The sequence below is a fragment of the Aspergillus sclerotioniger genome, assembly GCF_003184525.1.
Source record: "Aspergillus sclerotioniger CBS 115572 chromosome Unknown BO94scaffold_37, whole genome shotgun sequence".
Classification (NCBI taxonomy): Eukaryota; Fungi; Ascomycota; class Eurotiomycetes; order Eurotiales; family Aspergillaceae; genus Aspergillus; species Aspergillus sclerotioniger.
The window spans coordinates 130,492-153,874 of NW_020291027.1; the positions used below are offsets into that span (position 1 = coordinate 130,492).

Genomic DNA, 23,383 nt, shown 5'->3' on the forward strand with positions numbered 1-23,383 from the left:
CCTGCTAAACTGGTCGATCAGGCAATATCCTGTGGCAGAAAAAGAAAAGAAATCTCACTTTCTGCGCATGATTCTCTTTTCTCCCTCTACTCGGCAGCATCTTTACGAACAAAAGCACACAAGATGGCCTTGAACCTCGAGAAGCAGCTTCTGTTTGTAAGCCCCCTGCCGCTACTCTCGGACACACTCGCTGGAGTACTTCCATGCTAACAAGCCTCTCAGTATGGTGCCTACCATAATAATCCGGTATGTTAGCTCTTTCGCACCTTCCTTGTTGCTAGCTCTAACTTGTCTATCTTTCAGGTCAATGTTGCGATTCACATGACATGTGTACCGATACTCTTGTTTACGGGAATCGCTCTGGTAGGACTTAGTATTCCCCTAACAGCAAATGGCAATGGATTCCTAACCCGATGCGATTCACCAGGCATCGAACACCCCGGTTTTTTTGACCCTTCCTGATGCGCTCCAAATTGATAACCTTCCTCTCAACCTCGGAACGATCGCTGCCCTGGTATACTCCACATTCTATATCCTTCTAGAACCTGTGGCTGGGGCTCTGGTCGCTCCCTTGATAATCGGCGGTGCAGCCTACGCGAACCATCTCCTGGCGACCTACGGCACAAGCGTTAACTACTGGTTTGCTGGTGTCCATGTAGTGTCCTGGGTGGCCCAGTTTGTCGGCCATGGTGCCTTTGAACGTAGGGCTCCTGCTTTGCTGGACAACTTGGTCCAGGCCCTTCTTCTCGCACCTCTCTTCGTCTGGATGGAAGCCCTCTTCTTCTTTGGCTACCGTCCGGAGCTGAAGGCAAGGTACGATGAGAACGTGCGAAAGGAGATTGCCGCGTTCAAGGCGGAGAAGGACAAAGCTGTTAAATGAGTTGAATCCGGGGTGGCCGAACTTGATGACTTTACTCTGGGTGCACTGCTAATGGTTGTTGCTGCGATCCTTGGTGCAACACTGTTGAGTTGATCGGAGCACTTCCTATGTGTTAACAGGATGTTTTTGATTGCTGGAAATTTCAGCGATTGGGTAAGGAGTCTGTCAGCGCTGCGTTATTAGTTACTACGTCGGCAATTGAGCTTATTCAGTAGCGAGCTGTTTTGAAACATTGGCGAATGAATTGATGTCGTGCAGATTCAACATGCATCCCGGGTGGATTCGTGATGTAAGCACCAGCGGTACGGAGTAGATAGGGAAGTGAGGGAGGAATGAAAACGGGGAAGGAAAAGGATTCAGAGCCGAGAATGTTGGCATGTACGGAGGGCTATGTACCGGATGGGACGGGGGACGGTCAACGAGAAAATGACGGACAGAGGGAAGTTAGTTTAGCTGCTGTCGAGTGTCGACCGCTCCCAGCCATGGGAAGGTCGAACATCGAGCCGGGATTCCCACCGGGACAACCGGTCAAAGCAGTGAGGTGTCGACGGGCGGGTTGTTGGCAGGGCTCCTGCGGGCGGTTGCTGCGACGAAAATGACCTGAGTAAGCCAGCCAACCAGCAGTATCCGCAGATCCGAGAAAAGAACAAATGAAAAATGGGATGGCCAGGTGGCCCGGAGAAACACAAGACAAGAGCAGAGCAGCCACCATCTCGTCCACCCACTCCGTAGTAAATTTATTCCAGTGGTCAACGGTGCAGTAGGCAATTATGAGACAAAATTTTAAAAAAAAACACAGAAAAAAAGAGAGAGAGAGAGGGAGCCGATCGGAAGATGGGGGGGAATACATCACACCCTGCGAGGACTTTCTTGGGGTGGGTGGGCGTCCCGTGAGCGCACTAGGGCGGCTTCGGAGGTTGGTGAGGTCTCGGCAAACTAGGATTAGTGGCAGTCCTGAGAATCCTCCCAACCCCGACGACAAAGCTCTCCTTCCATCCATCCACAATCCTTTCTCCTCTTCCTCCCTCCCCCCAATTACATCTCTCCTTCAGAGAAACCACTCTCCCATTCCTCTGAACCTCCATCACAATGTTCAGAAACGCTTTGCGGCAGTCTAGCCGCACCGTCGCGGCCGCCTCTGCCACTGGCAGGATCGCTTCGGTGAGTCCTATCCCTGCCCAGGTCGACTACACCTTCGCCCTTTGGCCGTTTCCATCGAAGAAGTCATCTCAATGATGCTTCCAATCGCCTCTCCATACATCGCAATGCTTGCTGCACCCTTTTGACGCGTTTTCACTGCGTGGTCGTGATGTTGACAAATTTTGCGTACGACTACAGGCTCGCGCGGCTGTTCCCGGCCCCATCTCTGGTGCCTCCAAGCAGATCCGTTCCTACGCTGCTGAGGCCAAGGCTGCTCCCACTGAGGTCTCTTCTATCCTCGAGCAGCGTATCCGTGGTGTTCAGGAGGAGGCTGGTCTTGCCGAGACTGGACGTGTCCTTTCCGTCGGGTACGTGACGATTTCCCTCGGTTGAAAATTTTGGCCGCAGCTTCAATATCATCGAAAACATCGAAATATTCGGAATTTCGGCTTGAACCATTCAGTATCGATCGAGAACAATTGACTAATATCAAAACAGTGACGGTATCGCTCGTGTCCATGGCATGACCAACGTCCAGGCTGAGGAGCTGGTCGAGTAGGTGTCCCGTTTCATATGACTTACTTACGTACCCACCAATTGACAAATGATCAGGTTCGCCTCTGGTGTCAAGGGTATGTGCATGAACCTCGAAGCCGGCCAGGTCGGTGTCGTGCTTTTCGGTTCCGACCGTCTCGTCAAGGAGGGTGAGACCGTCAAGCGTACCGGAGAGATTGTGAGTATATCTTTCGGATATCAGAAGCGCTTCTGTTGAACTGTACTTACACTTCCCCAGGTTGATGTCCCCGTCGGTCCTGAGATGCTCGGCCGTGTTGTCGACGCTCTCGGTAACCCCATCGACGGCAAGGGCCCCATCAACACCAAGGCCAAGAGCCGTGCTCAGCTCAAGGCCCCTGGTATCCTGCCCCGTCGCTCCGTCAACCAGCCCGTCCAGACTGGTCTGAAGTGTGTCGACGCCATGGTCCCTATCGGCCGTGGTCAGCGTGAGTTGATCATTGGTGACCGTCAGACCGGTAAGACCGCTGTCGCCCTTGATGCCATGCTGAACCAGAAGCGTTGGAACAACACCTCCGACGAGAGCAAGAAGCTGTACTGTATCTACGTTGCCGTTGGTCAGAAGCGTTCCACCGTTGCTCAGCTCGTCAAGACCCTTGAGGAGAACGACGCCATGAAGTACTCCGTCGTCGTCGCTGCTACTGCTTCCGAGGCTGCTCCCCTGCAGTACCTTGCTCCCTTCACCGGTTGTGCCATGGGTGAGTGGTTCCGTGACAACGGCCGCCACGCCGTCATCATCTACGATGATCTTTCCAAGCAGGCCGTCGCCTACCGTCAGATGTCTCTGCTGCTCCGTCGTCCCCCCGGTCGTGAGGCCTACCCCGGTGACGTTTTCTACCTCCACTCCCGTCTCCTTGAGCGTGCCGCCAAGATGAACGAGAAGCACGGTGGTGGTTCCCTCACTGCCCTTCCCGTGATCGAGACCCAGGGTGGTGATGTGTCCGCTTACATTCCCACCAACGTCATCTCCATCACTGACGGCCAGATCTTCTTGGAGTCTGAGCTGTTCTACAAGGGTATCCGTCCCGCCATCAACGTCGGTCTGTCCGTCTCCCGTGTCGGTTCCGCTGCCCAGGTCAAGGCCATGAAGCAGGTCGCCGGTTCCCTGAAGCTGTTCTTGGCTCAGTACCGTGAGGTTGCTGCCTTCGCCCAGTTCGGTTCCGATCTCGATGCCTCCACCAAACAGACCCTCAACCGTGGTGAGCGTCTCACCGAGCTCCTCAAGCAGAAGCAGTACTCCCCCATGGCCGTCTCCGACATGGTTCCCCTGATCTACGCCGGTGTCAACGGTCACCTCGACTCCATCCCCGTCGCCAAGATCCTCCAGTGGGAGACTGACTTCCTTGCTCACCTCAAGAGCAACCACCCCGAGATCCAGGAGACCATCGAGAAGGAGGGCCAGGTCAGCAAGGAGCTCGAGGCTCAGTTGAAGGAGATCATCCCCAGCTTCAACAAGTCTTTCAACGCATAGGTGAGCACAACAATGCTCTTGGGCCAGTAGCCCACCGTGTACTGTTTTTATCCTGACTCTATGTGTATAGACAAGATAGTTTGTACAATTTGAACCCACTATTTTATTTTGCTGTTAACCAGAGCTTCGGAACGGCCGAGATATTCTGAGATGTAGTCCGCATCTACGCGATGGTATTCCTGCCGGATGTCTGTAGCTATGGGGCGGGGTAAACCGGTGGAGCGAGAAAGGCCAAAAAGATACGATTAATATCCTGTACGTTTAGATCATTTCGCGCGACAAGGGAACGGATTTGGACGGATTGACTGGTTCGGACTGTATTATACCTTCCAGCTGGTCGCTGCTCATGAAACCTTTGTCTACATATATGCAGCCTGAATATGATTTCCTTTGTTCTTTAAAGATCGGCGCACCGACATGTCTCTTGTGGACACTTAATCGACCTAGCTGGTACTACGATGGCGGTCAAAGCGGCCAGTCTGGGGTAGGTAAGGTGTTCGGCATGAGCCTGTGGCATGAGATCATGGACAGGCCGGATATATATAGAAGCCCTGGGGGAAGAACCACTGCCGGGTGGCACCCCCCAGGTTTCTCCGCCGATGCCGCAAGGTCACGTATCACGGGTGTCATAGTTATCTGACAGTGACATAGCTGACCAGCAGATCGCGAAAGAACCATGCAGTACCGGGTCTCCACGAACCTTGACAGATGACAGGCAGTTTTGCGGGGGGGGTGAAGCTGGCATCGTCGCCGTCTAGAGCGGCAGGGATGGGCCGAATGCGGGCATGCTTTTATCGATAAGCGAGCATAGCCTTTTCCGTCCCAAAATTTCTTCCATGCCCCTCCACCATAGCCCACCTTCAGTAGACTATTGACTCACCACTCAGTTGCTTCAATACATTCCCCCCCTTTCGCACAGATGGCTACCACTTCCGATTCGGCTCCGGCCTCCTGCAAGGTCATGCTCTCCAAGCATGTCGCCAATGGCCTGATTGCGGAGGTCAAGGAGGGCCTCAAGACCCTGGAGAAGGCACCTCATTTGGTGGGATTCCTCGCCAACAACGACCCCGCGGCATTGATGTATGCCCAGTGGACGGAGAAGACTTGTCAGGAAAAGTGAGCATTCTTCCATTTTCACTCTTATTTGCGTCAACTGTGCCTCCTGGTCTCTACCTTGGGGACTTTGCACATATGACTCAACCTGCGATGTCGGAGCTCCGCGGCGGGCAGTATCGTGGGAAGCCACTTCGTAGCTAACGTAGTTTCTTCTTCTTGCACAGTGGGTTCCGCTACTCGCTCCGTGAAGTTGCCCGCGATGACCTCGAGCAAGCCATTCTCGCTGCCAATGCCGACTCCGATGTTAACGGCATCATCGTATACTACCCCATCTTCAACAACCGCCAGGACCAGTACCTGCAGCAGATTGTGGACATAAATAAGGATGTAGAGGGCCTGAGCCACCGTTACATCTTCAACATGTACCAGAACATTCGCTTCCTTGACCCCGAGACCAAGAAGCAGAAGTGCATTCTCCCCTGCACCCCTCTGGCCGTCATCAAGATCCTCGAATACCTCAACATTTACAACACGATATTGCCGTATGGAAACCGCCTCTTCGGACACACCATCTGTGTTGTGAACCGCTCTGAGGTGGTTGGTCGTCCTCTCGCCGCCTTGTTGGCCAACGACGGTGCCTGCGTGTACAGTGTCGATATCACCGGTGTTCAGAAGTTCACCCGTGGCGAGGGTCTGAAGAAGGGCAGACACGAGGTCGTCGACCTGGAGGGCAAGACCCTGAAGGATGTGGCACCTTTGTGTGATGTTGTCATCTCTGGTGTCCCTGGAGAAAAGTACAAGTTCGACACCAGCCTGCTCAGAGAGGGTGCTGTGTGTGTCAACTTCTCCAGCGAGAAGGTACGTCCTCAGCCACTGACAGCTTAACCCTGTTGCAAAGGCTGACCTTGTTATAAATAGAACTTCGGACCCGAGGTGAAGGAGAAGGCCTCCCTCTTCGTGCCTTCGATTGGAAAGGTCACGATCGTTGTCTTGCTCCGCAACTTGCTGGTTAGTTATCCTTCTGTATCCCAGTTGAAAGGCCGTCATCCACTAATTATATACAACAGAGACTCATCCAAAACAGCAGAATGGATGACGTGAAGCCTGCTGAAGCCACCGAGCGCCCCGGAACCCTGGAAGCCGCTTCGTAATCATGTTCTACGACAATTATCCTCTAAAACGTGCGACGGGAGACGATATTAAGCAGAGCCAGCCATAGATTCCTTTTCTTCTCTATTTTCTGTTTTATCACTTGAACCTGAGTCATATATTATATGTAACTCGACTTGCATAAAAAGACAAAAGCTTTGTCGCATTTTGGTTAGAACCCCACATGGCTCTGGTTTCGCTGAGCAACTCAACGCATGAGAAATGAATATACATGAATCATCCAGATATACTTGTTGCTTATGACCCACAATGAGAACACCCCCTTCAATTGAACAACAAAATGGTTTCATTTCAGAGACTGATACAACCTGGGACAAACTCCTATGCCTTTTCCAAGCCACACTAATTGCCAATAGCCCACATCGCAACGCAAATCACTTTCTCTTAACATCACCCGTCTCCTGAACCCCCACCAAGCTCGCAACACCCCCGGTCTTCTTCTCTGTCTCCTTCGCCGCAAGCCGAAGAACCTCAATCTCACTGGCCAGCCAATTCCGCAGAGGCTCGGGGTGGAACGTTCCATCCGCAGCGAACCACCTCGTGAACGACGTCTCGATCTCCTTCTCCTGCAACACCTTGCCCTGCGCCGACTTATGCTGAACCTGGAGCTTGTAAAGAGAGGAGTGCTTCTTTGCCGACGAACGAATGGAGATCTAGTCCCAAAACACTATGTTAGCCACAGACCATTAATAACAAAGGGACGCTTTCGAGAACCGTACCGTTTCACCCGACTTGCGCTTGCCCCGAAATACCTCGCCCGCCTCGACCGCCCAGACCCAGTACGTGAGGATAGAGTTCAGCGTGAAGTAGGTCAACACCGCCGCGATAATCCACGGCGAGTGCGTCGACTCCCACTGTAGCTTGCGTTCCGCATAGAAGCTGAATCCGGCTATCGCGACGGCAGCGTAGCCCAGGAACAGGTGGACATTGGTCTTGGTGTGGTCTTGGGCGAAGGTGTAGGGCTGTGGGAGGTAGCCAAGGTATGGTGCCAGGGCATCGTCTGTGGTAGACTTCAGGTCTGTATGAGTGAGAATGTTAGTGAAGGGGTCCAAGTAAGCCTAGCATATAAGAGACTAGAGGGGAGATAGATCGCAAAGCCAAGATAATGTATATCGCGAACGAACTAACCATTGACCGAGTAAACGGGCACTTTCTGCACCTCTGCGGACGCCATTTGGGAGGTTTAGTTGATTTGTGAATAGGGATTACCGAGATAATCAGCTCCTGAGTTTTCAAAGCCTAGATAATTAATTATTACCCCAACGTGGGAGGTTCAAGGAGGGATTGGTTTGGGGAGAGTTGCGGCGAGCTGTCCCTTTCGCAAGCTAAAGCGGCATGGCATGCGCCAAGGCAAGTCAGCCCGCGCCCCGTCCAACTTCGTGGGGAGCTTCCATCCGTCCTCTTCCTCTGCCTCCGGACCGTACTCGAGGGGTAGGTCGCAGCTAATATTAATCAATTCTGCTCACCATGGCTTTGCAAGGGGTTGAGCAGACGATCCTTCGGGACCCTGCTCTGTTGTGAGTACTCCTGAGAGGGTGATTGGGTTGAAGGGAAATACTGATGTGTGCAGCTATTGGATTGTGTTTCCTATCACAATTGTCATGGTATGCGACCTGACTTATCATGGATGATTGGGGGTTGAAAAAGGTCCTAACTATTCGTGTATAGATCCTGACCGGTATCCTCCGTCACTATGCCACCATCTTGATGAACAACCCCCCCAAGCCTGCCTCGACGTTGGCCGAATCCCGCGAACGCCTCGGTCTCATCCGCGGCGTCAACCTACGGAACAACTGCCATGCCGTGCTCTCCAAGGAGTCCTTCGAGATGCGGAAGAACTACCTCGTCTCTGCTTACCAGAGTGGTGCTTTCCTTAAGGACCCCGCTAATCGCGGTCAGCCGCCCGCGAACCCGATGACGGACCCTGCAGGCATGGAGGCTATGATGGGCATGATGAAGGGGAATATGATGATGATGATCCCGCAGACTCTGATCATGAGCTGGATTAACGCCTTCTTCTCGGGATTCGTGATTTGTAGGTTATTCTGGGTCTCCGGGGATGGTGGCAGCGAGCTAACAAAAGTTGTGTGCTAGTGAAATTGCCCTTCCCCCTTACGATTCGGTTCAAGTCGATGCTGCAATCTGGTGTCATGACCCGCGACTTGGACGTGAGATGGGTGTCTAGTCTTTCGTGGTATTTCTTGAACTTGTTTGGTCTGCAGTCTGTCTTTGGGTTTATTCTGGGCAGTGATAATGGTTAGTTGATTGCGCTTGTGGGCTTTACGCCTGTTTGACCTGGTGGATCTGTACTGACAGACTTGTTTTAGCCGCCAGCCATATGGCTCAGCAGATGGCTTCGATGAACCCTGCCGGTGGTATCAACCCTTTCCAGCCAGGCCAGGATCCCGATAAGCTGTACCAGAGCGAGGCTGAGAACCTGGAGGTTATGGAGCACTTTTGCATTCTGGATGGCGTTGAGGAGAGGGTTCTGCGCCACTACGCGGGCAAGAAAAGCTATTAGGTTTGGGACTGCTGAGAAGCTCACCTATGGCTGTGTTTGCGTTCGGCGTTGCTGAAAAATTAGACGAAGTTCAGATGTACACCAATATGACATATATTATAAGCGCATAAATGACAATGTCAAGACACAGCCGCCATCATTAGTCGAACCTCTGCCGCAAGGTCTTGTGCAAACATCCATCAATCATTAAATCATCAGAAGCAAACCACAGAATATGTACGCCCTAACCCGTTAGGACCATACAACCTAACGATAATTGATAACCCCATTCAGAATCCACACCTCCCCATTCGACACCTGCTCCGCAATACTATCCACCTCGACATTTCCCGGTTGAATCTATAATACGTTAGCCTCCAAGCCCATATTCACATCAAAACAAACAACATACATATATCTTATCTCCCTCCCTGGACCAAGTCAACTTATCCCCAGCCAACGTCACCCCCTCCTCCCCCTCTTCCCAAGGACTCCCCTTCACAACGTGGGCCTGCACAAACCTCTCCAAGTTCTTTTTGGCCCTATCCTGTCCATCCTCCCCTTCGTACGCCCCGGCCTCCCCAAACCGTTCATAATCCTCCGGGTTCTCCCACGGCTTGCGAGGCAACTCCTGAATAGCACTATTCCTCGGCGCCAGAACCGTCACATTACTGTGAGAATCGTTTAGCTTCGACTCGACGGAATCAAACTGCCGGGTCAAAGATGCGAAGATGTTAATCAGGCGGTTCTTAGGAAGCACATCGGAGATAATGGGATTTTGGTTGCTGTTGGTATTGGACATGCTGCTGCCCATTATGGGGTGTTGGTTAGACACCCACTGCTTTATGTCGGGGTTATCTTGGAGACGGAGTTCGTGGCGTAAGTGTGGTGCGGAGACGAGGGGACGGGGGAGACGTTTTCGGAGGGGGAAGTCGATGGCTGTAGATGGGGTGGTGAGAAGGGTTAGGGTTAGGATGAAAGTAAATATTGTTGTGAGTATGAGGGGTAGCATTTTTGGAAATATCTATCTAGATTTATAGTTCGTTTTGTGGCAGGTAGTTGTCTAGTTGCTGGGATCGGCCGTGTCAGCGGATCGGGGATGACGCAACCCCAAACGGGAGATGGAAGTGTCAGGGCACGTGCTGCGGGGAGCACGTGACAGCTATCGATAAGGGCAATCAGGCGGGCCACAAACGGCGTCATGTTCCGGTCGCGGAGGTGCACTTGAGATAGTGAGTCCGTTCCTTTTGCCCCTCACCTGGAAGTCGACTGCCCAAGATGTCGGCGTTGCAGACATTCCTGCTGGTCGTGGACCATGATAAGCAGGAGGCTAAGCAGATCGCGGAACAAATTGCTCAAGGTATGTTTATTCGTTTGTTGCTTGCTGGGGAGTATTGGGGTTAACTGCCTGGGAAAGATGTGGAGAGCAAGAAGGTCACCCTGATTGAGGTCGTGCAGTCGCTGAGCGAATATATCAACGATGAGGATCCGATCTTGCGCGGAAAAGCCGTTTCGTACCTTACGGCTGTGATCAAGGCGCTGCCACCGAAGTTCTTGTCGAGACAACAGATTCAGGTCCTGACTACTTTCTTCTGTGATCGGATTGAGGATGGAGGGGCTGTCGCGGGGTTGGAGACATTGCAGAAGCTGGATCGGTTCAATAAGGCATTGGCTGAAGAGGTGGCTCTGGCGTGAGTACATGAATTTCCGTTGTTTGAGTTATGCGTTGATGTTGAGTGGTGCCGGGCTGACTCGTGCAGTGTTTTCGACCGCTTCCAGGAATTACAGTCTCGCTCGCAGTCCCAGAGATTTCAGGTCTATCAGCTGCTGAATGAGATGATGATCAATCATCGTGCCGGTGTGTTCCAATCTATACCTCCTCCGGTGCTGCTCTTCGGGAATTGACCGATCCAGCTCTTCATGAAATGGGCGATGAGTCCCTGGTTGGAATAGTGAACCTTATGACGGGCGAGAAGGACCCACGCAATTTGATGCTGGTGTTCTCGATCCTCAAGGTGGTGATGGTGGAATGGGATGTGTCCAACCATGCTGAAGTATGTCTGCACGCTGTCTAGAATTGGGTGCCTGATAACTGACCTTGGTAGGAATTGTTCGACTCCGTCTACAACTACTTCCCTATTACCTTTAGACCCCCGCCGAACGACCCATATGGAATCACCGCTCAGGATTTGAAGGACCGCTTGCAGGATTGCATTTCGGCGAACAGCCAATTTGCTCCGCACGCCGTCCCTTCCCTGCTCGATAAGCTTGACTCGACGTCTCCAAATGTCAAGGTATGCATCGGCTAGCATAATTTTTTTTCTAGATACTAATAAACTCCCAGAAAGATGCACTCAACGCCTTGATTGCATGCGTCAAGCTGTATGACCCCAACACTGTGTCCAAGTACTCAATCACCATATGGGAGACCCTGAAATTCGAGATTCTCAATGCACAGGAGGAATTCCTCTCTGAGCTTTCTCTTCAGGTCTTGAGTAATATTGCGCAGCGGCTGTCGGAAGGTGTCACACAGATCTCCGATCAACTCCCTCTCGCCCTGTACTTGCGGCCCATTACCAAGGAGTGCAACGAGCAATTACGGGAGCCCCAGCAAAAGCAGGCGAAGCCTGCTCAGCAGATCCTCAGCTCTGTTTCCGCTGCCTCTGCAGCTTCGTTCACGCTCGTTGTACAGACCGTGGTCGCACCCCTGTTGACAATCTACCAGGAAGCCGATGGAATTGCCAAGCAAAGAGCCCTATTGGATACCCTGGGCGTCCTCTTTGATTCCGCCATCCAAGTATTTGGTGAGTGGGCATCGCGGGACCCGGAATCCACTCTCGGAAATCCATTGCTCGAGTTTAAGGACCAGTTCTCGGACATCTTCGGCCAAGCCCTGATGGGTGTTATTAAGGAGGAGGTTTCATTCCGCAGCTCCGCCTTGAAGGGCTTTTTGCGTTTGTCCACCTTGCGCAACTACTTCCAGGACAACGAAATTGGACTTTTCGTCCAATACCTTGACGAGATCCTCCTCAAGGAGGAATCTATTGGTCGTGACGACCTGAAGAAGGAAGCAATTGCTGCCTTGACGGAAATCTCCAAGTACAAGCCCCGCCTGATCTTGGACATAACCTTCCCTGCTTTTGTGGCCACCCTTCCTGACTCTGATGACGGGTCGGACTCTGGGTATATATCCACCCTGGAGAGTCTCGCTCAAATCAGTGTAGAGAAGGATGTCTTCGAAACTCTGGTCCGGCGGTTACTCAGCAAGTTGAGCATACTGCTGCAGAAAGAGGAACCCGGCTCCGTGGACTATCCCAGGGCCATTCTCTCGACCATCCTCTATGTCATGAACCAAAGGAAACTGGACCAAGACCCGAACTTGGAACTCTACTACGACAAGATCGTCGTGGGCCTGTGCCGTAGTGCAGCGGCAGCAGCTTCAGGCAAGGCTACAAATAACATCCTGACTGACGCTACAGTCCTCGATGTACTCGGACGGCTGTGCAATGTTATTGTCAAGTCGCTCCCAACAAGCAAGCAGAAGGAAGTTTCACTCAACACGTTGAGTCTATTCGCCTCAGAAGACGGCTTCCAACAGGTACCCACAGCATCATCACCGAGCGACAACCACCGTCGCACAATGATCCTCTCGACATACCTTCTCGCAAGTCTCCCACGAGACCTCTACAACGAGCCACCAAAGTCGCCCATTCTCATCTCCCAAGACCTCATCACTCTTACAAGCCTCTGCATCAGCGAGACCGAGCCCGCTACCCAGCTCGCCTTCCTCCGCCACCTCGCCCTTTATGTCAACAAAATCCTCGAGAAAGAACACCTAGACACTGCCACCGCCCTCTTCGACAGTGTTCTCCCCCCTGACGTTCAAGACCCCAAACTGAGCCCCTCCCAAATCAAGACCATCTTCTGGCTCTCCAAGGCCCTTGTCCTCCGTCTCGCCCCCAAGACGACCCAAATCCTCACCACCCTCCTGAAACTCCTCTCCTCCACCGACGAGGAAACCAGCACGACCGCAGCCCGCGGCTTCGCCCTCCTCCTCCGGGACGACGAAGTTCTCTCCACGGCCAACTTCGCCAACATCCGCCTCCTCTCCAAACAGCGCGTCTTCACCACCCTCATCCCTCTCATCTCCAGCCGCATCCGCGAAGTCAACATCTCCGGCACTTCCACCTCCACCCCAACCCCACCCCACATCAAACCCTCCCACCTAACAGCTCTCTCGGGAATCCTCTCCACCATCCCCCCAACCCTCGTAATGCCCGAACTCCCCACCCTCCTCCCTCTCCTCCTGCAAAGTCTCGACCTCCAAACTGCCCCCTCCCAACCCATCCGCGCCGCAACCCTCGAAACCCTCGCCGTCATCATCCGCGACAACGGCGTTACCGTGATCGAAGAGTGCGGACACGTCCAGAGCCTCGTGACCCGTTTACTCAAGACAGCCGAGCACGCCCCGGCCACGGGAGCCGTCAATGGGTCTCGTCTGCGCGTTGATGCCCTCAAATGTCTGTTCTTGCTTGCGCAAACGCCCGCGTCGCCTGATGCGCCGGCTATCGCTAAGGCTGGGAAGCTTTCTCCGCTCTTGCCTGTCAAGAACCAGGTACTTCGTGCTTTGCGGATGGTGCTGGATGATCCAAAGAGAGATGTGCGGAAGGCGGCCGTTGATGCTCGTGGGGCGTGGTTGAGAGGTGTGGATGATGCCCCTGATGATCAGGATGAGTGATTCGGGAGAGTATATTGTGCGTTGATTTTTGTTCCTATTTTACCTACGTGTTGACGTTGGTTTTGTTGTGATTTTTTGCCCATCGAACATAAAACGAGCTTGGTCTTATGGGGACATTACAGTTTGAGACTACCTAGATGATTATTTGCAACATAGAAAGAGACAATGGTCGCATTTTATGAACAACTTGAGATTGTAGATAAAGTAAGAGAAGAAAAACCGAGGTTACAGCAAACCTGATTATTGACTGGCAATTTGCGGAAAGCACATAACACAATGGGCGGCACCGCAATTGTGAAACATCACCAAAATTCACTCTCAAGCTGTCCCAGGGCCACTAAGCCTGTCATATCGTTATGTGGACCAGCGCTACCTATCTCCTTGACGCTCTCGAGCTCATCGAAGTCGAGGCCCTTCGAAGCGGGGGCAGGCTGCGCTACGAGAGCTCCTTCGGCCACGACGGCGCCAGGCCCCTCGTTCCAGTACCCAATCCCATCAGCTTTCCCAACGACTACTCTGGCGAGACGAAGGAGGTCCCCAAGCCCACCACACCCAATAGCCGTGGCGACAGGCCCGGTTGGTGTATCTGATGCCAAGGACTTTTGTTTGTCACCTATAATAGCGGCGTCCCTCCCAAACAGGTCAACCCTGCACCAGTCGTCCGTACGTTCGCCGATTTCGAGATTAGTGTTGCTTTTCAAGATCGATTCGATAGCAGGGCTCATAAGCGACGCTTCGTACCAGAGCCGCCCCCGTCTGATCATCTCGTGTGGTTGCAGCGCACGGGCACGGACGGCTTGTTCGTCTGAGGTGGTCCCTATTACCAGATCCTGCACTTCCAAAATCTGCAAATATAGGTCCTCGTTGGTTTGGTTCTCGCTAGTAGAGCTACCTTGGACCTTGTGGTTGGTCTCATCCAAACGGGCCGACGCGGACGCATTCGCTCCTTGGACAGCTTTGGCCGGTGATCTCACATCGGAAGTGCTCTTATTTGGGCAATGGATGCTATCGAGGGAAGCCTCATTGGAGCGAATGAATCTATGTCTAGTCCAGCGTTTCAAGAACACCTTTTCGACAGTCACTTTGTTTCCGTCCGAAAACTGGGTGAAGATGCACAGCAGGGGTCTGTCTTCAGGTATCCAGAGGTGGTCAACCATATGTTGGGCGGCTTCTTCAAATTCCGGACTGGCACCAGGTTGATGTTCAGTGATACAATTTATGGCCACCATTGCATCCCATATCTGTCCCGGGAAATGCAAGTTCACACTCCCAAGTGGTGATATTGGGTGCCTGACTGTATGATTCCCCTGCTCGTCGATGACAATGACAAGCAACTGACCAGTCTTCGTTCGGCAATGATATTCATATGACACATTGTATTCGTCGTATTCTTGCTCGAACAGGGGGCGTTTGCCTTCTGCTTTGGAGGTCTTCAGGTTGACGAGATGGTCAACATCGGCACCAGATGTTGTCAGTCTGCTAATAAACTTGGTTGTAGGTGCGGCCAAGCCATTTCGTGGCTGGAAGATCTTAACCCATTCGTTCGGAGAAATTAAGCGCTCGCTGCATATTTGTGGGATGGTTGGCATCAAGAGCAACCCGATCTGCACTTCCAATGACATTGATCCTGGAAAGGATTCAGCAGCTTCTAGGGTGGGTCGGAAGGCTTCATAAAGGTTCTTGATGTCCTCATCCAAGCGATTATTCATGACATTGTCCAGGCCCTTGCCTATCTGAGACTTCTGTTTCGTTTGGACTTGACCCATAGGTGTGGCTTGCTTGTCCTCTTTGGGATCAGGACAGGGTTGAGTTCCTGAAGCCTCGGCAGGTTGCTTCTTCTCAGGCTTCTTCTTGTGTATTCCCCATCCCCAGGCATCTTCAAGCGTCGCCTGTTTCTTGGCCTTGTTCACTGCCTTGCTTTGCACTTGGTTACTTGGCCTGGGAGCCTTTTGAGCCATAGTGCGGTGAAAGTTCCGAGTCACAACTTCATTCCCGGAGCGTCTATCCGTTCTGTGGGCCCTCTCAAGCGCCATGGCTTTATCTCGAGCCAGGGTTCCCTGTGTCTGTCGCAGCCCTGGTGCAGTACTGTAAGCCCCTGCCACAACCAGGGGTCTACCATCGTCGTCACTCTCCTTGAAGACTTTGCTCAAAGAAGCTAGTCTTTCTGTCTGCTCAGGGATGCTCGCACTGCTGGTTGACATCGCTCCTGCATTACCCGAAGACATATTCCTGTTGTTGTGAAGAGCAATGACCCTGTCATTACTGGGAAAGGCCGTTCTGCCATTGCTAAGCGAGGTTTCCTTGCCATTATCGGAAGCTACCACTCTGTCATTCTCAGAAGAAAGCTCTCTGTCGCTGCTGGGCGAAGAGTCGCTGCCGTCGCCGGAAGAAGCCACTTTGTCATTGCCGGGCGAAGTATCCCCGCCATCACCAGGAAAAGACGCTCTGTCATTGCTGGACGAAGTCGCTCCTCGAACAGATACCGAACTACTAAGCTCCAATGGAATGATGGGGTCTTCGAAGGTTAGACCGGCGAGATCCAGAGAATTGTTACTGATGCCATGGACAACCGAGTCATCTGTCGGGTGTGGCGAGACTTCAATGCTGTTAGAGATTGGGTTCGTTGGAACTAAAGCAGGACGATGGAAAGAAAGCACGTGATGAGTGCTGGTGCTTCCGGTTGTTCTCGGCTCAAGTACTTCAACGAGTGCCTTTCGTTTGCTATGCTTCTTTTCGGGTGTCCATACTGGCTTTGGATTTGTTCGCCAGCCTTGGGAGTTGCCCCATGTGCCCTTCGTAGTCTGAGGGACACTGCTGTTGAGACGATACTTGGAGGTGTCGAAGGTTGGAGGTAGGCACGCCTTCTCTTCAGATACCATGGGATGAGAACTATTAGGCGCGCCCTTCAATGGGCTCGATAAGCTCTGTGATGCAGGTGCCTCAGCAACCGGGTCTGCTGCCTGTTGGCCTGTGGTGCTAGCCTCGGCATTGTAGATCATCCTCCACTTCCGACGAGGTTTCGGGGCGTCCTCTTCAATTTCAGGTGCTTGAGCTATCGCCCGTTCAGGGGTTTTATCTTTGGGCGCCGGCGCTTGAGTCATCTCCGGTTCAGATTTGGCCTCTTCTCGCTCGCGGGTTGTCATTGGTTGGTCCTTGTCTGATGGCATGGGCCGGCGACCTTTGATACCAGGCGGCCTCTTAGGAGGTGGGGCTAGATCGGGGGTTTGAGTAGGTGCAGAGTCAAGTTGTGGAAGGGGTTTGGACTCCGCCTCAGGTGCAGAGATAGTTTGTTCCGGTTCGACGCCCTCAACAACCCACTGGTTCACTTGTTTTGCTTTTTCAGCGGTCAAGTAAGGATGAGGAGCCGAGAGACTGGAAGCTATGGGTTGGGATTTTCCTGTAGCACGCTCGTCGGATTTATCCATGGCAATATACTCATCGCCTTTCCCAATCCCTTGGAAGGTGAAGCCATTCCAGATACGAGATCTCCCGGGCCCCTCGGTCACATGTGGAGGGTTTAGAAGATTTTTGGGTGCTTTGAAAGACTGGGCCTCTTCGTCAAAGGAAAGCAGGACAGTGACGAACATCTGACCGAAGTCCGAGCTCAAAGTCGAGCTCGGATCGGCCAGAATTCGGCCAAGAGCTACGCAGTTAAGGCTGCTGTAGCCCTGCAGTCGGAGACGGATGCGGTCGTCACCCGGAGTAGCGTTGATGTTCGCCACATGCGGACTGACAATGAAGCTCTGTTTCACATGTCAGCCAAAGGGTAGAGACTTGATAAGGCGAGAAACTTACCAAGGGTCTTTCAATCCGAGAGAGCTTCACCAACGCATCCTCAACGTCCTCGGATGACTTCCCAGTCACTTGAACCTTGCATTCCTCAACAAGAGTAATAGCAGTCCCAGTCAAATCCGCCACCTGTGCGACAAACTCATGGAAACGGTTCTCCGAGAAGCAACCAGCCCCCCCGGTGGGCGATACCCAGAACTTGGTGACCACAACCGGATTGGGGACCAGGTCCTCATCTGAGGTGTCCCCCAAAGCCAAGAGACCACCATCATCGCCTTGGTCTGAACCAGGCTTTTCGTCATCCTGAATCTTGGGAGAGTGATCTAGCTGGTTGATTCGGGGCATCTGAATTTTCGTTCATTAGCATTTATGTGCAGATTAGAACAAGTCATGAAAATAGGGAAGAAATATATCTTTAAACATACATCCAGTAGATCCTTATTCCTCTGACTGTCGATGAACCCTGAAACAGTGTTCGCAATCTGTGACGGACATCCTTCTAGGTTACCAGCTACCTCAAGGACCTAGACACCGTCATTCTATTAGTATGGCAAGATAAGTAAACTTGGTTGCTAACTCACGTTATCAGAGCTATGATAGTGACATTCAAGATCGATGTGAGGGTTGGATTTCCTATAGCTGTCAGAACCAACGAACAGACAAAAATCGATGGAGTGCATACTTGATTGCGTCCGTAACCTCTTGAACCTGCATTACATTTTGTTAACAGAGAACTCCCATCTACAGCACAGGTTATGACTCACGCCAACGTCTTCAAACGCCCACATCGATGCGAGTGTGACCCGCTGTTTGCCCAACATCATTAAAATTGACCTCACGGTAGAGGCCAGGCAGACACCTGCTGGAAGTGGGGTTTTCAGTGGGTTCTCAGTCGTGACCGAACCTGCTGAATAGAAAAGAGAGAAGATAGATGAAAGAGAGCTGAGAGTTATAAGCTGGTCAATAAGATGACTATCGATACTTGCTTATGTTTAGCTAGGAAGAAGAAAGGGAGGAAAAGCAGGCAGAGTAGAGAGGAAGGAAGGAAGGAAGGTGAGGGAAGAAGAAAGAGCTGGTGAAAGGTGGCGGGGAAACGGGTTGTCAGTTAATTTCTCTGGCAAGGAGACACGGGAAAGTAAGAGTCAAGGTGAATGTCTAATACTATCAGTAACACTAGGTAAAAGCCTGAGGGAATAACAGCAGGCTGCGGAACAAACAGATGGCGGGTGTATGCAGATGAGCTGGAAAGGCCAGTGGACGCCACCAGAAGGCTCTAGGTGCCATTGCAACCCCCTGTCGTCAAGATCAATGTGTCAACAGGGGAATAGTCGACACTGCCCCCTCCCCTAGTTAATTGAGAGTAGCTGTGACTGGATAGCAAGCAATGTAACGTGAATTGCCCGATACAGGCAGAGTATCAAGGCGGAGGAAGGAGGGGCCAGGCCACCGCGTCATCGGAGACCCCCAGCCCTTCCACAGCAGAGTTCCGTGGCTTCGAGAGATCAGTTTGTATTATTGTATTTTTGCATTTCCATGCAAAAAAAGCCTATCTATATGGGTACAGCCGTTTTGGTCATCTTAATATTTTAAACACAGGTTGACAAGCAGCGACATGATGGTCTATTCTTCCGGGGTATCGAACAATCCCAAACTCCAGATCTCTGCCAGAGATTTACTGGAGAGTGTGAATATGGTATGACAAGAGAGGAAATTGAATGGAAGGGAAGGAGAAGGAGGGGCAAGGCAACTCAAATGAAAGATATGAGAAAAGTGTGAAAAGAAAGAAAAGAAAAATTACAAGAATGAAAAAAAGTCCCAGAGCTGAGCCTTACGGTCGTCACTCAACAAGGCACAGGCGAAACCAATATTCTCCGAATTGGAGGCAAAGAGAACGGACAAAGGTGGTGAGGGCGAGATTGGATAAGCCAGATCAATGTACCGGCCATTGAACCGAAACTGCGTGGGTAGCTCAAGGGCGTCCTCTGCTTAGTCAAAGACCTGCCAGAAACGTTTATTAGTATCATCATGGGCCGGGGCTGTTGCATTTATTGGGCGTCTTTGATTTCCTGTTTCACTTGAATGGCCCATTTCATCTGCCCCTGAGTCTCCTGCAACGAAGCGAGAGCGGCGTTGATCTTAGCCTCGCCCTCACGGCCGCTTTCAATCAGCGACCTCACTTCTTCGTCCTGTGCTCGCTTGTAGGCTTCATAGTCGGCGAAGAGGGTCTCGAACTTCTCTCGGCTTGTCTCAAGCTCGCGGTCCTTTTCGGCCATCAGTGCGTCCAAGCGCTTCACGTGGAGGTCTTTCTCATCGCTCCGTTTTTTCAGAGCCACAAAATCATCCCTGAGCAACTTGAGTTTCTTCAGGTGCTCCGCCCGTTCCCGTTGCCCGGTCTTAGCCAGCACATCATATTGCGTTTGGGAATGGTGAGAGATTTCCTGCAACTCGGCGCACTTCCGGTTAAAATCATCCCGAGCCTTATCCATCAACTGGGTAGTTTTCCGAGTCTCTCCCTCGATCTGAGATCTCCGGTCTCTCTCGGTTTGAACTTCTGCGCGCAGCTCGTCGATCTTCTTGTCCTTCCGTGAGATGGAGTGCAAGTTGGTTTCATTCGCCTGTTCGAGATTCCGGAGCCGCTCGGTCATGTTCTGAACCTGGATTTTGAACGCATCGTTCATCCGCTGAGTTTCCTCGGCCCGCGAGCGATAGACGCTGCAATCGCGAGTCAGGCGCGCAACTTCCTCTTGCAGATTGTGGATGACACGACCCGATTTCCCCGTTGCTGCGTGGCCGACGGCGGAGGACCATTCGGTTGCCGGAACATCGCTCGTTGTCGGATTATGGACGCCGTTCGTGCCGTTCGAGCCGTTCGAGGCGGGAGCAGTTACGGGTTCTATGACCATGCATACAAATCAGCTAGGTTTCAAGGATATCAAAGGAGAGAGATCTATTGGATTGGAGAGGGTGCGGAGCAAACTTACCCATCGACGACTCCTCGGCCGCGGACGCCTTCTGTCGCTCCGAGGAGCCAATCTCAAACAAGCCATTATATTGATGCATATTCAATTGCGTCTCCACATGGGGTAGGCTCACACGAGGGGCTTGTTGAGGATCTGACGTAGGTAGCACAAGCATATCCGGGTCAGCATTTTTTGTTCCTGCCTGAGGGGACTTCTTGACCCGACCGAATCGGGCCATTCCGAGCAGAGCGGATAATAATCTTGGAATGCTGGAGGGAGGCAAATCGGCCGCAAATGGCAATGCGGCAATGAAGGGAACGGCGCAGGTATCCAGGCAGCGCTACCTATCTACTCCCTGAGGGAGGAAGGAAGACCACGTAGGAAGCCACCCCGTGAGCCGCCGCAAGGAGCACGCAACTCAATTTGACAAACAAGCCAATGACTGCAGGCAACCCCCCGCGCAACTTCAAGCCGATGATGGTGCGCCCGCAGAGTTCTTGATTCCCAGGGTTGAACGAAGAGGAATTTGACTTTGGGAAGTTGGGGAAAGTGCCAGATGATGGGAATGCATGGAAGGGCACGAAATGACACAGAAGAAGGGGAGAAAAAAGCACATACCACTGAGTGGATCAAGGCTTGATTGCAGGAGATCTGCAGCAAGAATATTATTATTATAAGTAGACTGGTGCTTATTCATCGCCGAGACATGAAAAAAAAAATTGCCGGGTTGCGGTGGAAGAGAACTGAAATGATGCAGAGAAGGAGCGGCGAAATGCCGAAACAAGCAGACAATGGAGGCATGGATTTCTCAACGCACCTGATTTACCCGCGATACGCGTTAGACTCCAGCACGAACCATTCACCAGTTCAACGGGGTGAATCTCGTAAGTTGCACAGAGAAAGGGGTGGGGATTATATATATCAGGCACCCGATAAGAGAGGGGTAATGGTTGCCAGGCACAAAGGGACTGAGGGGAATGTCAGTCGAGAGAAAGTCAGATACCGAACGACGAGAAACCGCCCGCTTTTAGATGCAGCCAGGACCGATGGGCAGCAAAGACTGATGCCCATAAATCCGGACCAGCAATGTGAGGTGTCGGCCTGTCACGGCCAGCATGAATAATAATAGCAAATGGCAGCCACCAGACTGGGACTGCCGCCACTAACCACGGCCGCTAGACGGGATCCAATCCCCTCGACTCGCTACCCCATGGATCATCCACCTGAAACAATCCAGCCTCACTCCATGTAGTCCCGTTCGCGATGCGAACCACCCGTCTCTGGCATTAATATCGGATTGCATTTTGGGAGCATAGCATGACGTAATTGACTCATTCATTCATTGTTTGCTACCGATGACATTAAAATCTGCTGAGCAAGAAGCAGCATCTCCACGAAGCAGCGCCGGGAATCCATTCCCGAATCCCGGGCCTTGCCCGTTTTGGCCCAAGAAAAGCCCCACGACCTATGAAATCACATTATATACACAAAGGAAAGCCTGAGAACCACCAAAGGAGTGTCGCGAGACAAAGGAAAAGTCACGTCAGAAGGTTTCAATAGGGAAACCGAATACGAAGAGAAGGTGTGATCGTTATGATGAGACAATATCGCCAGCATCCCGTCACATAAGAATCGACCAAAAAGGACCGTCAAACACTGCTGCATGATATCATGGTTGTTTTTGTACCTCCAGAATCATTACTTGTCGGATTCAACAAGCAAGATAGAATCCCATAGCCACCATGCCAAGTACCAGGTCAAGCGAAATGATTTGGAACGGCGCGCCACCATTCTGCATTGCCGCCGCCATGGCACTCTTGCTGTTGGTCACATTGGAATTATCATGGTTGGCATTAAGAGTGAGGTTGGTCGTCGCATTGTTGCCAGCTGTAACACTGTTGACTTCGTCTCGAGGGGCAGTATCGGTGAGAGTGGGACTGGGGGTGGTCTGTGTCTGTGTCTGTGTCTGGGTCGCAAGAGTGGTTGTACTTGGTTTTGCCGTTGTCGCTGATGTAGTTGAGTTCGAGGCATTTCCGACAGTCACAAGTCCCGAGTAGTTAACCTGGCCGTCCTGTTGAATCTGGAAGGCATAGTCGGAACCTCCATCCAGAGTGGCATCGGGTGTCCATGTGTAAGAGCCCCCTTTGGCATCCTTGGTCAAGACTTTGACAGTATCGAGGTCCTCTGCAGCGCCTTTGCGCAACGTGATCGTGGCAGGCTAGAGGCGTCATCAGCAAGCTGTCCATGAAAGTAAGTACGGGATACCGAGTAAAGCATACCGCATCAGAATCACTGTCCCAGTTCAATGTGGTAGAGACGCCGGTCTCAATGACAGCCGGCCATTGCGTGAAAGCCAATGCTGCCTGGGCAATTTTGACTTGGGCCAGGCAAGCCGATATCGCAAGGATTGACTTTGAGAAGCGCATTGTTGCGTGAAATGGATGTTTGCAGGTGAGACTCGGTGTTGGTGGAGTTGCCCCAGATATCCAGCTAACTCTTTATATTGTATAGTCCCACTTTGGATCCCCACAAGCTTGAGGTACGCCTCTTCCCTAGTCAGTAACAAGTCACAATAGTCGATACGTACCTTGGCCGGACAGAGCTACTTCCCAAATTGTCGACAGACCGGCGCGGTTTGTACGGAGAAAAGCATCAAGAAGAGGTTGAACACCTGGGCTGGATGGTAGACATTTATTTCCTTTCTACCAGTGCCTTGTTTACCAGCTGGTTTGATTGCATGCCAGGAAACAGGCGCGACCAACATGCCGGGCTCAGGCTTCGGCATTCCTAACAGTTTGCTCATGACTGGCGTAGGGTCGGGTGCAGGAATGTAGTCCAAAGAGTACCTGGGGATTCTACATTCTCCCCGCGCCTTTGCCAAGGGGTAGGACTGTGACAGCCCAGTTAAGTTTCCTCAAGTTGGCGTCATGGGAATAGCAAAAGTGTAGCAGGGTTATAAGGTATCTATCGAGATGCCCCAAACGTACCAGGAAGATGGCTGCGAGGAGCGAACATTTAACTTCGTGGTGTCAAGTATGGAAGTCCCTGAAACATTCAGGTACGGGGGGCCTCTCATAGCATTCAATTCATGTCAATTGAATTGGCC

General features: G+C 52.1%; 11 protein-coding genes across 11 annotated transcripts; 6 read left to right on the forward strand and 5 right to left on the reverse strand.

Moving 5' to 3' along the window:
* Nucleotides 1–123: 123 nt before the first annotated feature.
* BO94DRAFT_578827 (2-hydroxy-palmitic acid dioxygenase MPO1) lies at nt 124–880 on the forward strand (the record flags this gene model as incomplete). The annotated part of the gene is made up of 4 exons (XM_025615229.1): nt 124–156; nt 223–246; nt 304–363; nt 428–880. The coding sequence occupies 4 exons, from the start codon at nt 124–126 to the stop codon at nt 878–880; spliced, it is 570 nt and encodes a 189-aa protein (XP_025462837.1).
* A 1,036-nt stretch (nt 881–1,916) lies between these two features.
* Nucleotides 1,917–4,437, forward strand: BO94DRAFT_539622 (F1F0 ATP synthase subunit alpha). Its single transcript, XM_025612736.1, has 6 exons — nt 1,917–2,041; nt 2,219–2,388; nt 2,519–2,575; nt 2,633–2,753; nt 2,814–4,064; nt 4,135–4,437. The coding sequence occupies exons 1-5, from the start codon at nt 1,970–1,972 to the stop codon at nt 4,062–4,064; spliced, it is 1,671 nt and encodes a 556-aa protein (XP_025462838.1). The 5' UTR covers nt 1,917–1,969; the 3' UTR covers nt 4,135–4,437.
* A 190-nt stretch (nt 4,438–4,627) lies between these two features.
* On the forward strand, nt 4,628–6,510 carry BO94DRAFT_578829 (methylenetetrahydrofolate dehydrogenase (NAD(+))). Its single transcript, XM_025615230.1, has 4 exons — nt 4,628–5,180; nt 5,345–5,978; nt 6,039–6,128; nt 6,188–6,510. The coding sequence occupies exons 1-4, from the start codon at nt 4,984–4,986 to the stop codon at nt 6,269–6,271; spliced, it is 1,005 nt and encodes a 334-aa protein (XP_025462839.1). The 5' UTR covers nt 4,628–4,983; the 3' UTR covers nt 6,272–6,510.
* Nucleotides 6,381–7,589, reverse strand: BO94DRAFT_578830 (signal peptidase complex subunit 2). Its single transcript, XM_025615231.1, has 3 exons — nt 7,419–7,589; nt 7,010–7,308; nt 6,381–6,943 (listed from the first exon to the last, which is right to left on the reverse strand). Exons 1-3 carry the CDS (start codon nt 7,462–7,464, stop codon nt 6,665–6,667), a joined length of 624 nt encoding a protein of 207 aa, XP_025462840.1. The 5' UTR covers nt 7,465–7,589; the 3' UTR covers nt 6,381–6,664.
* A 100-nt stretch (nt 7,590–7,689) lies between these two features.
* Nucleotides 7,690–9,155, forward strand: BO94DRAFT_539625 (ER membrane complex subunit EMC3). The gene is made up of 5 exons (XM_025612737.1): nt 7,690–7,807; nt 7,861–7,894; nt 7,959–8,325; nt 8,385–8,546; nt 8,618–9,155. The coding sequence occupies exons 1-5, from the start codon at nt 7,758–7,760 to the stop codon at nt 8,809–8,811; spliced, it is 807 nt and encodes a 268-aa protein (XP_025462841.1). The 5' UTR covers nt 7,690–7,757; the 3' UTR covers nt 8,812–9,155.
* BO94DRAFT_539626 (uncharacterized protein) lies at nt 8,837–9,865 on the reverse strand. Its single transcript, XM_025612738.1, has 2 exons — nt 9,203–9,865; nt 8,837–9,150 (listed from the first exon to the last, which is right to left on the reverse strand). Exons 1-2 carry the CDS (start codon nt 9,800–9,802, stop codon nt 9,058–9,060), a joined length of 693 nt encoding a protein of 230 aa, XP_025462842.1. The 5' UTR covers nt 9,803–9,865; the 3' UTR covers nt 8,837–9,057.
* A 157-nt stretch (nt 9,866–10,022) lies between these two features.
* BO94DRAFT_608815 (MET18/MMS19 family protein) lies at nt 10,023–13,528 on the forward strand (the record flags this gene model as incomplete). Its single annotated transcript, XM_025616565.1, has 6 exons — nt 10,023–10,150; nt 10,208–10,481; nt 10,551–10,648; nt 10,705–10,844; nt 10,896–11,084; nt 11,135–13,528. The coding sequence occupies exons 1-6, from the start codon at nt 10,069–10,071 to the stop codon at nt 13,526–13,528; spliced, it is 3,177 nt and encodes a 1,058-aa protein (XP_025462843.1). The 5' UTR covers nt 10,023–10,068.
* Nucleotides 13,529–13,665: 137 nt separating this feature from the next.
* Nucleotides 13,666–18,427, reverse strand: BO94DRAFT_539628 (uncharacterized protein). The gene is made up of 6 exons (XM_025612739.1): nt 18,082–18,427; nt 18,000–18,025; nt 17,899–17,950; nt 17,743–17,841; nt 17,324–17,662; nt 13,666–17,271 (listed from the first exon to the last, which is right to left on the reverse strand). Exons 1-6 carry the CDS (start codon nt 18,139–18,141, stop codon nt 13,831–13,833), a joined length of 4,017 nt encoding a protein of 1,338 aa, XP_025462844.1. The 5' UTR covers nt 18,142–18,427; the 3' UTR covers nt 13,666–13,830.
* An 887-nt stretch (nt 18,428–19,314) lies between these two features.
* BO94DRAFT_263634 (uncharacterized protein) lies at nt 19,315–20,786 on the reverse strand. Its single transcript, XM_025606509.1, has 2 exons — nt 20,299–20,786; nt 19,315–20,210 (listed from the first exon to the last, which is right to left on the reverse strand). The coding sequence occupies exons 1-2, from the start codon at nt 20,513–20,515 to the stop codon at nt 19,363–19,365; spliced, it is 1,065 nt and encodes a 354-aa protein (XP_025462845.1). The 5' UTR covers nt 20,516–20,786; the 3' UTR covers nt 19,315–19,362.
* BO94DRAFT_263649 (uncharacterized protein) lies at nt 20,750–21,767 on the forward strand. The gene is made up of 2 exons (XM_025606510.1): nt 20,750–21,365; nt 21,457–21,767. Exons 1-2 carry the CDS (start codon nt 20,984–20,986, stop codon nt 21,591–21,593), a joined length of 519 nt encoding a protein of 172 aa, XP_025462846.1. The 5' UTR covers nt 20,750–20,983; the 3' UTR covers nt 21,594–21,767.
* Nucleotides 21,589–22,703, reverse strand: BO94DRAFT_502016 (GPI anchored serine-threonine rich family protein; the record flags this gene model as incomplete). The annotated part of the gene is made up of 2 exons (XM_025609444.1): nt 21,589–22,495; nt 22,557–22,703. The coding sequence occupies 2 exons, from the start codon at nt 22,701–22,703 to the stop codon at nt 21,989–21,991; spliced, it is 654 nt and encodes a 217-aa protein (XP_025462847.1). The 3' UTR covers nt 21,589–21,988.
* Nucleotides 22,704–23,383: the final 680 nt, after the last annotated feature.

Bases quoted from the DNA above. Each gene is read 5' to 3' on its own strand.
- BO94DRAFT_539622 (XM_025612736.1), top strand. From the start codon at position 1,970: ATGTTCAGAAACGCTTTGCGGCAGTCTAGCCGCACCGTCGCGGCCGCC. The intron at 2,042-2,218 runs GTGAGTCCTATC...GTACGACTACAG, and splicing joins CCACTGGCAGGATCGCTTCG to GCTCGCGCGGCTGTTCCCGG. The intron at 2,754-2,813 runs GTGAGTATATCT...ACACTTCCCCAG, and splicing joins TCAAGCGTACCGGAGAGATT to GTTGATGTCCCCGTCGGTCC.
- BO94DRAFT_578829 (XM_025615230.1), top strand. From the start codon at position 4,984: ATGGCTACCACTTCCGATTCGGCTCCGGCCTCCTGCAAGGTCATGCTC. The intron at 5,181-5,344 runs GTGAGCATTCTT...CTTCTTGCACAG, and splicing joins GAGAAGACTTGTCAGGAAAA to TGGGTTCCGCTACTCGCTCC. The intron at 6,129-6,187 runs GTTAGTTATCCT...TATATACAACAG, and splicing joins TCTTGCTCCGCAACTTGCTG to AGACTCATCCAAAACAGCAG.
- BO94DRAFT_578830 (XM_025615231.1), bottom strand. From the start codon at position 7,464: ATGGCGTCCGCAGAGGTGCAGAAAGTGCCCGTTTACTCGGTCAATG. The intron at 7,309-7,418 runs GTTAGTTCGTTC...TCACTCATACAG, and splicing joins GCCCGTTTACTCGGTCAATG to ACCTGAAGTCTACCACAGAC. The intron at 6,944-7,009 runs GTACGGTTCTCG...TTTTGGGACTAG, and splicing joins AGCGCAAGTCGGGTGAAACG to ATCTCCATTCGTTCGTCGGC.
- BO94DRAFT_539625 (XM_025612737.1), top strand. From the start codon at position 7,758: ATGGCTTTGCAAGGGGTTGAGCAGACGATCCTTCGGGACCCTGCTCTG. The intron at 7,808-7,860 runs GTGAGTACTCCT...TGATGTGTGCAG, and splicing joins CTTCGGGACCCTGCTCTGTT to CTATTGGATTGTGTTTCCTA. The intron at 8,326-8,384 runs GTAGGTTATTCT...GTTGTGTGCTAG, and splicing joins CTTCTCGGGATTCGTGATTT to TGAAATTGCCCTTCCCCCTT.
- BO94DRAFT_539626 (XM_025612738.1), bottom strand. From the start codon at position 9,802: ATGCTACCCCTCATACTCACAACAATATTTACTTTCATCCTAACCCTA. The intron at 9,151-9,202 runs GTATGTTGTTTG...AACGTATTATAG, and splicing joins GGGAGGGAGATAAGATATAT to ATTCAACCGGGAAATGTCGA.
- BO94DRAFT_539628 (XM_025612739.1), bottom strand. From the start codon at position 18,141: ATGATGTTGGGCAAACAGCGGGTCACACTCGCATCGATGTGGGCGTTT. The intron at 18,026-18,081 runs GTGAGTCATAAC...AATGTAATGCAG, and splicing joins GGGCGTTTGAAGACGTTGGC to GTTCAAGAGGTTACGGACGC. The intron at 17,951-17,999 runs GTATGCACTCCA...TGACAGCTATAG, and splicing joins GAGGTTACGGACGCAATCAA to GAAATCCAACCCTCACATCG.
- BO94DRAFT_263634 (XM_025606509.1), bottom strand. From the start codon at position 20,515: ATGGCCCGATTCGGTCGGGTCAAGAAGTCCCCTCAGGCAGGAACAAAA. The intron at 20,211-20,298 runs GTAAGTTTGCTC...GCATGGTCATAG, and splicing joins GGCCGAGGAGTCGTCGATGG to AACCCGTAACTGCTCCCGCC.
- BO94DRAFT_263649 (XM_025606510.1), top strand. From the start codon at position 20,984: ATGAAAAAAAAAATTGCCGGGTTGCGGTGGAAGAGAACTGAAATGATG. The intron at 21,366-21,456 runs GTGAGGTGTCGG...CACGGCCGCTAG, and splicing joins CATAAATCCGGACCAGCAAT to ACGGGATCCAATCCCCTCGA.